We start from the raw sequence: 13,326 nt of genomic DNA on the forward strand, positions 1-13,326 counted from the left end.
ATCGGATATATAGGATGTATCCATCTAAACAATGAAAGACGCCATTTGGCTTGCTGAAATATCCGAGATAGTTTTTCAGTCAAACCAGGCTTTCCGAATGGAGTCAGCGTCGAGTGGTTCCAAATATTTGATCGGAATATGCCTGGCACGAAAGCGCTGCTCCTCGTCCTGCTACTGCTGCGTGCGTTCCCTCGACTGGAGAGCTTCCACTACCGACCCGCCGAAACGAATGCCAAGCAATGCCTGTCCGGATTGTACGGCGATGCCAGCATCGAAGGATCTGCTGGGGCGGGCGGAATGGGAGGCGGATCCGAAGGCTGTGGGGAACCAAATTCGAAGAAAGGCGCTGGCTGCAGCGCCGGAACCGGCGTTTTTGGTCGCGGAGATCCCAAGCAGAAGGCCTCCAACATTGCCCAAAAAGCCGCACAGGAGGCCAAGGCAGCCAGCGATTCGCAGATGGCAGCTGCCGAGGCGGCTGCATCCCAGGTCAAAAATGAACTGGCCGCCAAGGCAGCTCAATCCGCTCGGGCGGCGGAGGCGGCACTGGCCGGAAAGCAACAGATTGTTGAGCAGCTGCAGCAGGAGATGACAGAGGCGGATGCGGTTGTCACTGAGGTGACCTCGTCCCTACAAAACACCCAGACGAATGCCAATGCCGCCGCATCGGCTGCCCACGAGGCCCAATCGCAACTCAATCAGCTGAAGAACCTGGTAATAGCCGCCACGTCCAATCTGGCCAATATCGAGAACGTGGCCAGTGGAGCGCAGCAGGAGCTGGCCGAGAAGACGCAGCTCCTGGAGGCTGCCAAGCACCGGGTGGAGAATCTCGGCCGCCAGATGACCGAGGCCAAGACGGACTTCGAGAAGACCAAGCAGGCGGCCTACAAAGCGGCCTGTGCTGCAGTGGAGGCCAAGCAGAAGGCACAGAGGTCTCGGCGAATGACCCACCGCCAGCAGGTGCGTTGGGGTCTGCGTCCGCGCAAGTTGGCCGGAAAGTATTCCGCCGGAAGCAGTCAAAATCTAGCACCGAATTCGAGGATCAATTGATCTTTTTTATATTTTGTTACGTTTCGATTTCGGTTTAATTAGTTTCATATTAAAAGAAATAAATACAAACTAAATTGTTTCACGATAAATTTTGTATTATTATATAAATATATTTAAATAAGTTTAATTTGCATGGAAATATTTGATTTATTCTTTTGAATTTAATTTCAAATGTAAAGCCGTTAAACCTTGCGTAAACGCTGTTAAGTGTGCATCTATGTTAAATGAGGCTGTTACGTGCACTGTTAGCCGAGTGATGGGCAGCACTGGTGGCACAGCTGTTCAATGTTATAAAATCAACCGGCAAATTGTTTAGCCGTTCTTTTACTTATTTGTTTATTAAAATAGCGTTTAAAGTGATGCTTATTAGAAGAATTAGGTGCCTCAAATACTTGGGAACTCGGTACAACAGTTCGCACTATGTGACAACTCCAATTTTCTATGTAAATGCAGGTGAGCATATCAGTTTTAAACCAAATCATTCACAATTATGGATAATAAAAAGGAATCCTCTTTAACGAATAGCTCCTCACATTGGGCACCTGTACTCAGCGGTCATAGCCGATGCCCACTGTCGCTACCAGAGGCTAAGGTATCCAGAGCTGGATGTACGACTCTGCACGGGAACGGATGAGCACGGCACAAAGATCCAGCAGGCGGCATCTCTTCACGGGGTGCCCGTTGCCAAATACTGTGATGATATATCGCAGCGATATCGAGAGGTCTTCCGCAGTGCCAGCATCCAGCAGGATGACTTTATTCGCACCACTGAGGATCGCCACAAGCGGGCAGTGGCCAATTTCTGGGTAAGAATGGGGCTGCTATCCATGCTAGCCAAAAAATATTACTTAACTTTTTAAAACTTGAATCCTCAGCGCACACTTTACACACGCGGCCACATATATTCGGCAGCCTACAGCGGTTGGTATTGCGTGTCTGACGAAACCTTTCTCACCGACTCCCAGCTGAGATTAGACGAGGCCACTGGTACCCGATACTCCCTGGAGTCTGGGCATCCAGTCGAGTGGACCGAGGAAACGAACTATATGTTTCGACTGTCACAATTCCAGGACGATGTGCGTCATTGGGTGAAAACGGAGGCTCGCATACGTCCGGCCAAGTTCGAAAAGATTCTGCTGGACACGCTCAGCGAACCACTGCCGGATGTATCGGTATCACGTCCTTCTAACCGCGTACACTGGGCCATTCCCGTTCCGGATGATGACTCGCAGACTGTCTACGTCTGGTTGGATGCTTTAGTCAACTATCTCAGCTCTGTCGGTTATCCAGATGAAAAGGCGAGTCCTCAAGCCGTTTCTTCAAGTGGTTTTTATTATTAAACTTTTAACATTTCAGTTCTCTGCCCACTGGCCACCGGCGCAGCAAGTGATAGGGAAGGACATCCTCAAGTTCCATGGCATTTACTGGCCCGCTTTCCTCCTGGCTGCCGGCTTGGAACCTCCTGGACAGCTGTACGTTCACTCGCACTGGACCGTCGATGGGCAAAAGATGTCGAAGAGCAAGCACAACGTTGTGGATCCCCTCCAGGCAGCGCAGCAGTACACCATGGAGGGCCTGCGATACTTCCTTCTGCGGGAGGGCGTGGCCCACAGCGATGGCAGTGAGTGAATCGAAACCGCGAAATCCCTTTGATGTCTGTGGCTTTTTCACTTTGCGGCTGCAATGCCATGTGGCCACCATGCAAATCGCAGAGGAAAGGCGATTGTGGGGGCATTGGGGGATTGTGGGCAGGAATGCCCTGCCTGCGGTTATTCAAATAGTTTTTCCATCAAATTATCAACCGAAACTGTTGAGGTTGCCTTGAAGTGTTCGCATGTGATGTGAGTGGCCATCTGTCGTCGTTAGTTTTACGGCCATGGTTACCTCTGCTTAAATTTGCATTTCAATTTTATGCCCGAGCTGCCAAACCTAAAAAGGGAACTAAAGTCGAGGAGCTGGCCAAAAGTTTTCGGTCTAGCTGGAGCAGGCGAGAGAGGCAACTTTTGTTTATTTGCCACGAAAGTTTTCGTATCCCGAACTTGAAGCCATTTGCATTTCGGATGGGGCAAACAGTTTCGGAGGGGGTGGCAAGTTTCCGTCAGGAATTCATCAATTGTCCGCCAGATATGATTACGTATGGCATTGAGACGGGTTATCGAAAGCAATTAACACACTTCGCTGGGTGTCACGGGATGCGCTCTGATTGATTCGCCAAACCTTTTTCGGGTTTTCCATTTGCATAAATTGCTGGTGCTCCTCGCGCAGCCCCTCGCCCCTGCGCCCTTAAAATTTAATTTTCAATTATTGCTGACTTTGCTTTTCCGACGGATTTTCCAGACAGGCGGCTGCTTTTCACGTTTGCCTTTATTCAATTTGCGCTTGTTGATGTTTCTCTTTTTAATTTTTTTTTTATGCCCCGCTGCCTTGCGGCTAATTTAATTGCATTTTTATTGCATTTGGCCAGCAAATTGAAGCCAAAAAAACAAAAAATAATACATGCTTCAATAAAAATGTGCGAACTGCTGCAGTGCGACGACGTCGCATAATTAAATTACAAAAGTTCGACATCTCGCACATTTTGCATATTTTTCGGCCCATGAATGATTTATGCCGCGCGGCAGACAAATTTGCGTTAATTCAAGTCGACTGGCGTCCATTAGGCGGAAAATCACTTATTTCCATCAGTTTCGATCAGTTGGCTGCAAATTCGATATTGTGGCCCAAGGTGACATCCGTTTGCACAAAGCTCTTGGGGGTACAACATCATTACTAAATGCTCAAGTTTTCATTACACGCCGAACTTCCGCGACACAGAAATTGCATTTCGAATTTGATAAAACAGATGCTGGCGCTGGCAAGGGAGCAAAAGTAGTGGCAGGACCTCGAAGGACCTTCAGCATCTGCGGTTATGTTAGAAAAAGTTGGCCAGGAAATGCAAATAGGGGAGGTGCGTTGATGCAATCAACTTGCTTGAGGCGTCACTCAATTTGAAAAATTTGAATATATAAACTTGTCACTGCAGACTGGTTTGCCTGCGGAAGTTTGAAAACGTTTTTATGGAACTTTAGGTTCTTTAGTAATTGTTGTTAAGTAATTTCAATTGTTGACAACGATAACCGCTCAGCTAAACAGTCGCCATTTTCAATTCAAATATGTATTTCAAAGAGGTTCTTATTAATCCATATATCACTTCGGTTTGTGGGAGATAAGGAACTTAATGTCACGCAATTTTCAACAATCGCGACCTTTGCTAAGATTTTGTATATGGGAATAAATCTCTGAGTGTGTAGAGACGCCAAAAGCCATTATGGCTTTTTTTAAGCTGCCATAACAACACTTGAATAATCCACTTTTATTTAATAGTAGTGGATAATAGATGTAAAAGCAGTATTAGTAATACTAATTGAATTGAACAGGAGTTATATGGCACTACGAACACTGTGAAAAACGCTCTGTTCCATTCAATTCATTTTTCTAAATGTGAATGCAATGGGTATTTCATCGACGGTCATTCTCCGAGCTACTCGAGTTGTGATAGAGAGTGGGGGGTCTGCGAAAATATTCAATATTGATAGTCAAATATTTTTGAAATTATTCACCCACATTTTATTATTTTACTCACATTTTTTGTTGGTGCACAGTGTCTCTCCATTAAGCTTAAAACTGATCAGCTTGGGCAGCTCGCTGGTAATGTTTTGGAAGATCACGAACATTTGTCCGCGATTTCCCCTTTTGATATTTTTAAAGCACTCTTGATTGTCCGGATACGGATTAAGATAGTCGACTTGATCCTGCAAAGAAATGACAGCATACCTTAAGAAATGAACATTTCTCGGTTCTTATAGTACATACGATACTTCCGCGAGCGGAGAACGCAGCCTCCCAGTAGAACGAAGTAAGTTGACTTTTGTGGGCCGTAAAAACGCCAATATACGTATTTCCCATGTTCATGGTGTCATATCTAAAATATGAATGGCAATTGTGATCCGGTAGATGCCAAAACCGAAATGAAACACGCGTACAAGTAAAACCAAAAAGTAATAGACATTCCGCTGGCGATGAAGGCAGATTTCAGACTAAAGATAATGTGTGCTGCTGCATCTTTTTATGTATTGTGTACATTATTTCTTATCGGATTGGAAAAAAAAAAACAATATACCCATTTTTTAAATTTATTGTCCGCTGCTTGTTGATAGTAATAATTCATTGAGATGTCAGGGTAAATTAACAATGAGTAATTCAATTTATTTTCGGTACTAACATATGCTTCTACTATCGATTGATTGTGCTGCGTCTGTAAAAAACTGAAATACTTATAATTCGGTCAGTTATTAAGATTATTTTGATGCATATTTCTGGTTGGTGCACAGGATTTCTCCATTCGGAGCAAAGTCAGTAAGCAGGGTTAACTCATCCACTATGTTAATGAATTTCACGTACATCTGCATACTATTTCCTCCTCCTATGTTGTCGAGAACATCTCACTACGTACAGAGCTTCAAATTAAAAAAAAAAACATTAATCGCGAAGAAATTCTGAGAATGAGAACAAAAGCGTATACGAGCTTATCAGTCTATAAGCAATTTCCTCTTCCACCGAGAAAAATCGACCACCTCAGAAAATATACGCTTTATTATTGGTCTAGTTAATTCATGTTTTATTTAACCTATTACGATAAAGCGATATAAAGCGGTAGTGTTTTACAAGCCACAAAATATTTCAATAAACCTAAAATTGAACTAAGCTAGACTGACCTTCAAACTTAAATAAAAATATAAATACAGATATAATACAAGGAGCCCAAAGATAAAGAATAAAACTATTTAGCACCTTTTCTTCTCTCAACTTAACACGTCTTCTTTCAGCCACTTACCTTATGGGCTCCCTGAATGTCTATTTAACCCCGATAGTTGGCACCCTGTCCATCCGATACGGCAAACAGATTCTGCTAAAGGGCAAACTTGAAATTAGTGTTTGGCACATAACCCATACGCCCCGTGTTGCCCGGGCCAACTTCAACGACACGACACCATGGCTGTCTCCGATTGCAGAGAGGCTTGTTAAATATTTGATGGCACCACCTCTGCACTTAAAGCCAAGTTATGCTGTTGAAAAATACGAACACAAACGGCAGGGCACTGCAGAATTGTGTCAAAGTTTTCTGCAGGCAATGGCAAAAAGTGGAGCAGCGACAAGTTATTCAAGTTGTTTAAGGTGCAGCCAAAACAGGCAACAGCTCTCGGGGCACGTAAAAAAGTATTATTTATATTGCAACCAGGAAGAGCGGCTGCATTTGTCTGAGGAATGGACTTCCTCCGCCCCTACGGTCACGTGGCAGCATGTGCAGCAGCGTGTCTAGAGTCGGTGGCAAGTAGCAAGTGGCGAGTGGCAAGTACACGGCTTCCTCGTGCCGTCAGCAACTTTTGCCTTTTTGCACAATTTGTAGCTGCTCACGTAAGCAGTTAAGAGTTTCCCGGACTTTTTGGACCGGACTTGAGCTCCGGCAGGCAGGTAATGCCACATATAAAAAACAACACGTGTTGCGGGCCTCTTCGAAACAATTTCATTAGAAAGCAATACTCGATTGGCAGTCGAATGGGTGGGGGGGGCCGCTAATAAAGTTCGATGCAATTCACATTGCATTTTGGGCCATCGGCAGGCAAACGTTTGCAATGCCATCAAAATTCAATGCATTCAAAATGAAAAGCCAGTCGACCGGTTCAGTTTTCTATGGCACTTCAGGGCTACCTCTTTATGATTGCTTATGACAAACCCATTTTAAAATGGTTTTGAAAATGGTTTCAGGTTAATTTCATACTTTTATGTGTAATATGCTCTGGGTAATAAATAAAGTTTTGAGCGCAAAACTTTATGGGTCAAATGCCAAAAGTGCGAGGTAGCAGCCGTTCCTATAACAATTCCCATTTTCCACACTTGACATGAATTTGATTTGGGAAAACTTACGTCTAGGCATGTGAACTCAACGCAACGCAACTCAACTCGACACTCTTTCATTTGAATTCGGTTGACAAGCAGACTTTTGCCTTTTTCGGGCGGTTGCAAACTTTTTGCTGTATTTCTCCTGGTTGTGCAACAAATTAATGTTTCAGGCAACACTTTTTGGCAGTTGTATTTCCCCAGAGAGTAAGCTCAAGAGGAAACCTCATTTGGTAGCACAGGTGAAACGGGAGAAGATTCCAATGCAGAAAGTTGAACGTCCAAAACCATCGAAATGTATTTGCTAGGGAATAATTCTTGGTGTGGTCTTGGTACTCGTTTCGAAATCCGATCATCAAAAAGTAGGAATTTCGACCAACAATAATTACTTGCCGGCAGCAATTACTCGATTATTGACTTAGCAGGCAGTGCTTGTTTTTAATTACCAAAAGTATGCAGTTGCACTTGCAGTTGCATCTATAGTTTGTGCCCCATTAGCAGTCGATGATATACTTGCCTCATTTTTGCCAGGTTGTTTTGAATTCAACTAGCAGGACTCCTTAATCCTTAAATATTGAGCTGCTGTTGAATGTATTTGATTTGATGATTTTTCATTACCTGAGTTCTTACTTAATGGTTGCTATTTAAATCAAGAAAATCGTTTCACTTACAGGAAGTAACATCCGATTTCCTTTCTCTTATATATTCCACTGCACTGCATTGAATGAATGCAGTGCTTGTGTACTTAATTTTCTCAAGTTCCCCCCCGGCGAACACATCATTATACGTATTATAGTGGACTCACTCCTTTATCCCACAGACTATCTACCTCATTCAGTTCAATTTCCCTCCGGACGAAGATTTTGCAACTATTAGCGCAGCTTAAATCCTTTCGTGTTCAGCTTTACTCCCCACAAAAAGCCACCTGCAGCAGCAGCAGCATTTTGTGCGGCAAAGGAAAATGAGGGGAAAACTCCTCGCCTCGCTTGTTGTTGTTAAGTTATTCGGATTTTATCTTAAACGGCTTTGCTCGAAGGACAGCAACTCCCGACTCCATGGACTCTGGTTACGTTTTCGTAATGCTAATCCCCTTAATGGGCGGCCAGGCATATTGGCGAATCCGTGAGCAGTTAATGCTGGGCCAAACGGAAGTTAAGTGGAATGTGAAAATACAACTCTTAAGTTCGCTTTCCCATCTCGCGATGACATTTTTTATTCCTTCTGTGGCGGCACTTGATGAAAAGAAGGTCATGCAGGGATACAATTAAATATGTTTATTTCACTGTTGGTCAAGAAATCCCTTATATTTTAATGATTTAGAAAATGGGGTTTTTGGAAAAGTTTTATACTCATTTATTGCTTGCTGTCTTACAAGTAATGACGTTGTTTTCGGCTGAGAGTCGTCTTTCTTTTGCTTTCCATCTTCGCGGCGCAAACTGACAAGTTGTCTGCTCTGGTTTGCTTACAGACTACAGCCACGTAAAGGCGCAGCGCATCCTCAACTCGGAGCTGGCGGACACCCTGGGCAATCTGCTATCGCGTGCCAGTGCCAAGTCGCTGAATCCCGGCCAAATCTATCCATCAACCAGCGCGGAGCACTTGGCGGATCTCCTCCGGAGCCTGGATGCGGCCAAACGCCTGCAGGATTCGCTTCTGCATCTGTCAGGTGAGTGGATTGCAATGGAACGGAGTGGGGCTGGAGTGCACCGCAGTGCAGTGCAGTGCAGTGCAGTGGAGTGGAGTGCTGCTTTGTCATTTTAATATTTAAGCAGCCAGGCTCGAGCTGAAGGCGCCTTCTCGAGATAGAGATGGTTTATAATCTGCATTTGCGTTTGCATCCGCATCCGCATCTGCCCGAAGCACTTCCGGCCAATCTCCGTGCGGCAAGTGCACTCGAGAGTGTGGCCAAGCCAGCGAGCTTATGGCTTTAAGTGCGCCAAGTGAAGCCATCATTTTGTATATTGTATATTGTACTGTCTGCACTTGAACAAAAATTGGATTATAATCACCTAAAAAGTGCGTAGGATTTAGAATAAATTGGTCTTAAGGTTAGGTTTAAAATTTCTTATCAGCTTTAAAATTATATTCCATTTTGGAAATTCAATTAATAAGTGATTGATTAAAATAATCTGTTGGGAAAACAGAAAACACACAAAAGAATTGTGTGTAGCCTTATCTGGTCAATTTATACATTTTCCGTTGCCTTAAATAAATAGAATTAAATTTCATTCATCTGTTATAAAAGTAGTGTATAAATATTTAAGGTTTTTAGATTTTTGCTACATTTATTTTCAATTGCCTTGAATGTTTCGCATTTTGCAGAGCGATGCGCTTCGCATTATGAGTGCAATCACTTCCACTTGGTGGCCGACACAACGATGGCGGCTCTGCATGCGGCCAACAACTTCTTCGAGAGCTCCAAGCCCTGGACGCTGAAGGCGGGAGCACCGGATGGCAAGCAGGCCCGTTTGGAGACCATAATCGCCATGACAATGGACGCGTTGCGGCTCAGCGGCATTGTGCTGCAGCCCATAATTCCCCAGCTGGCCAACCGGCTGCTCGATAAGCTGAGCGTCCCCACCGCGCAACGTGGCTGGAATTACTTGGCCGAGAGTTTTGCCACCAGTCCCAACAGCTCCAACAGCCACCCGGGACTCGGCGAGAGCCGTCAATTGGACGGGCAAACCAGTGCGCTGCTCTTCCAGCGGATTCTCGAGGAGACGGCTGCGAAGGAAGTGAAGCAGCAGCAGCCGCAGCCAGCCAAGCGGAGTAAATCGAAGAAGAAGGAGCGCCGCGAAACAATGTCCTGAAGTGGCCGTAATAAACTGATTCCAAAGCCAAGCATTTGTTCATGGCGAGGGGTTAATTATGTCATATACTTTCATCTTATTAACTTTGGTAGCTTTCTATTTTGCACTTAAATTTAAATGCGCTCAGAAAAATATTTGTGCAAATTGTTAATCAGATCTTATTCCCTTTGAAAAGCTTTGTAACTTTGGCCAAAAACCGTTGTCAACTAGGGCGGGCAATCAAAATCACAGGCCAAACAACTTGGCCAACTTTGGGTTTTCTGGCTCCCATTCGGAGTCTCATTAAAATCCACTTAATTATGTGCAGGAAGGAAAAAGCAGTGCCGTCAGCAGCATCGCTGTCTCATATTCCTTTGTAATTTATTACGCGTAATTGAAGTCAGCATCAGGTGGCAAGAATGGGACGTTATTTATGGCCTTCAATTGGCAAACAGGTTGAGGGCAGGCCACCAAGCCGAACTTGAGGCCAGACTTTTATTTGTTAATTTATTTTAATTTCCAGAGGCGAACCCAAAAAAAAAGAGGAATAAAAACACACCATGAGAACGACCCAACGAACTGGGTAATCAAAATGAATGGCAAAATGTGGCTCTCAATCCGAGTGGTAGTGCATATGGCAGTGGAATGAACTGGCTGAGGGCCAAGTAAAGTGCAACCATTAGGGCAAATTGCTGACTGGCCCTGTGGAGTAGACAAAGCTGATTAGATTAGACTCGCCAGCCAATAGCAGATTCGCGACTTCGAGGATATAGTTTAATTAGGATTCCCCCCCAGAAACTCCGCTCTCGACATCAATCAAGTCTCAAGCCCAGAAGTCGAAAATCATTGGCCAAGAATTGCACTTTTATCGCTACTTGATTGTACGCAATTTCTCTTGTGCGTTGCAATTGGTGATGGGAAACCCCTATTACTTTGTCCCAACATTGATACTTCGAAATTTTAAAATATAATAAATAATAAATACTTATTCCTGATCAGTATCTAAAGGCTAGTGGATATAGCCATGTCCGTTTGTCCGGATTTTACGCGCACTTGTCCCATAAATCTGCCCAATTAGGCATATATATTACTCTGTTATTTGTTTAAATATAACTTCTGCAAGGGTATATAAACTTCGGCTTACCGAAGCCAGCTTCCTTTCGTGTTCTTTCAAAATCATGTGCCTTTCCCATCAGTGGTTTTTGTTAATTGCACGAGAAGTGCAGACATTACCGCCGCTATCAGCTGCAGGTAAACAACAATTTAGCTCCATTTTGCCGTAGACCAACGCTTAACTCTCTTTCCCAGAGTCCCCCTCCTTTTGGCCCAGATTGCCAATTAGGGCGTCAAAATGTGCGGGCTTTTGGACCCAGTTAACTTGCAATTTGCAGTGCGGGCCGAACTTGTGGAGATGCTGATGCGGATGTTCACATTCAAGTTGATACAGACAGTTTGCTGTTGGCCAGAAAAGCTAGCACATCTCATAGACAGATCGAGCAATTAGTGCAAGGGATTGGATGCATTGTCTGCCTTGAAATTTGGCAATGAAATTCGATATGCAGAATTTGATTACTTCAATATTGGGAGAATATTTTCTGGCATGCCAATTAAGGAAGAAAATTTGATTCATTAATATGTACATACGGAGAGTGCTCACCATATAAGCTTAACAAACATTACATAACGATGTAGTTATGTTTAGGAAATCTAATAAATTGTAAAGGCTTTTTGAATAACTATCAGTTGAAATACAGCTGGCAAGGTGTTGACATGGAAAATCTGTGCAAGCAACATATCATATAATGAATTAATAGTTTGAAAGGCACGCCGGAAGACCACTTAAATATTATCTCTCCAAGATTCCTCTGCCAAGGATCAGGCACTTTGATCTGCGGTACATAATTTAATATCCAAGCGTACGAAATGAAATTGTTTAATGCAAGCAAATTAAGTTGACGTTAATGAGACAGCAGTGGGCCAAGGAAAAGCAACTGAGCAGGACAGGGGAGCATAAACAAGCGCATCAACATGCTTGACTTGTAAAAAGTTGTGAAGTTTGCATTTTAAATGAAATTATGCAGGCGGAGGGAAGGGGGGTGGGTAAGTCAGGTAATAGGGTTAATGATTCACTTTAAATGCTGCTTAAACTCGAACGCAGAACCCAAAGTGGTTGTTGTTCCGACAGTTGTTGCTGTTGCCGCGTATGCTACCCCCTGTTGCACTTTGATTAATTACAAACTTGCTTTGCCGAGATTGCCGCCGTCTGCCGGCCACAGCTCTGCACTCCGGCAATGCATAATTTAATTTGCCTGCCAGCCACGTGGCGTATGCGCAATATTGTAAATGAATTAGCCCGCGCTCCAAGTTGCCCCACTTGGCAAAGCTTAAGCAGTGTTTCGATGGGCCAACCTCAAAGACAACGAAATTGATTCGCCCCTGGTTGCCGCTGCATTCTGCATTGCAGGCGAATTCGAAACTGTTCTCACATACTTCGTACACTCAAAAATTTTGGGATGGATTAATGTATTTATTAGATTATTTTTACAAAATTTTAATAAAAAAAATATATCAAATAAAATAAGAAAGAAACATTTTCTAATCAGAACTATACTATATACCCTTTGCCTACCTTTTAATCCACATTTCTTAAATATGATGGGAGAAATTAACCGGTAAAACAGGTTTTATTATATCGTTAGAGATCTTTCTTTTCTGATAACTTATGACATTTTCTAAAAAGGCTTTAAAACCGTTTAAACAGTGTTCTCCATCCAAAAAGCAAATGAACTAAACAATGACAGCCGCTTAGGTATGCGTTCATTTTTAGATAAATTTGGAAATTAATGCCAATTATAATTAAGAGAGATTTTTGTTGAAAAAATGCCTTATTAATTAAACATAAATCAGACAACATACAAACGATGTTGTTGCCAATAGCTACGAAAAGCAATTGTATTTTCCACAGCCTATTGGATTATTAAATTTTACGACTGAGCATCTACGAGAACCCTTTAAATTTCAAATATGCAAATTACACAATGGCTGTCATTCGATAAATCCAATAATGATTGCGAATGTACAAAATGATGCTTAACTAATTCATTAAACCAACGCAAAAGTGTTTAATGAATCAACGCAAAGCAGAAAGCGTTTGATGTAATTCCGCAATTAAAAGTTGAAAATTAAATCGAGCGCATTGGTCATTTAATTAGAGCAGATTTATGCGATTGCTATTTAAATGGGCGCCAAGTTCTTTAACTAAGCATGGATTTTGGCTACTTTACATAATATGTTAGTAAATGGAACTACAAAAATTCCAGCCGAGTCCTTAATCCTTGGACCGCACACACACACACACAGAGACACAAACACAAACACATCGAGTGCCACGCAAGTATGCGAGTCGTTATCCCTTTTAATGAATTTTTTTGCTAGACTCGCCCGGCCTTCGCTTTTCATTTTGCCGGTCAGCAAAAGTTTATTTTCCCCTTAACCCCCCGTTTTCAGCAACCTTTTTGCGCCAAAGTAAATATTTTACTATGCCACTATTTAA

At 43.1% G+C, this 13,326-nt stretch overlaps 3 protein-coding genes across 3 annotated transcripts; 2 read left to right on the forward strand and 1 right to left on the reverse strand.

Annotated features, from left to right (window-relative positions):
• The first annotated feature begins 138 nt into the window (after positions 1-138).
• On the forward strand, positions 139-1,121 carry LOC117143996 (uncharacterized protein CG45076). The gene has a single exon (XM_033308943.1). It carries the CDS (start codon positions 139-141, stop codon positions 1,045-1,047), a length of 909 nt encoding a protein of 302 aa, XP_033164834.1. The 3' UTR covers positions 1,048-1,121.
• A 191-nt stretch (positions 1,122-1,312) lies between these two features.
• On the forward strand, positions 1,313-9,860 carry LOC117143995 (methionine--tRNA ligase, mitochondrial). The gene is made up of 6 exons (XM_033308942.1): positions 1,313-1,500; positions 1,573-1,853; positions 1,923-2,345; positions 2,404-2,668; positions 8,453-8,650; positions 9,307-9,860. The coding sequence occupies exons 1-6, from the start codon at positions 1,407-1,409 to the stop codon at positions 9,792-9,794; spliced, it is 1,749 nt and encodes a 582-aa protein (XP_033164833.1). The 5' UTR covers positions 1,313-1,406; the 3' UTR covers positions 9,795-9,860.
• LOC117143998 lies at positions 2,662-5,110 on the reverse strand. Its single transcript, XM_033308944.1, is given in 4 exon segments — positions 2,662-4,597; positions 4,670-4,838; positions 4,900-5,041; positions 5,043-5,110. Coding segments are annotated over 4 exon segments (453 nt in total). The 5' UTR covers positions 5,096-5,110; the 3' UTR covers positions 2,662-4,508.
• Positions 9,861-13,326: the final 3,466 nt, after the last annotated feature.

This window comes from Drosophila mauritiana, chromosome 3R (assembly GCF_004382145.1).
Source record: "Drosophila mauritiana strain mau12 chromosome 3R, ASM438214v1, whole genome shotgun sequence".
In the NCBI taxonomy this organism is placed as follows: Eukaryota; Metazoa; Arthropoda; class Insecta; order Diptera; family Drosophilidae; genus Drosophila; species Drosophila mauritiana.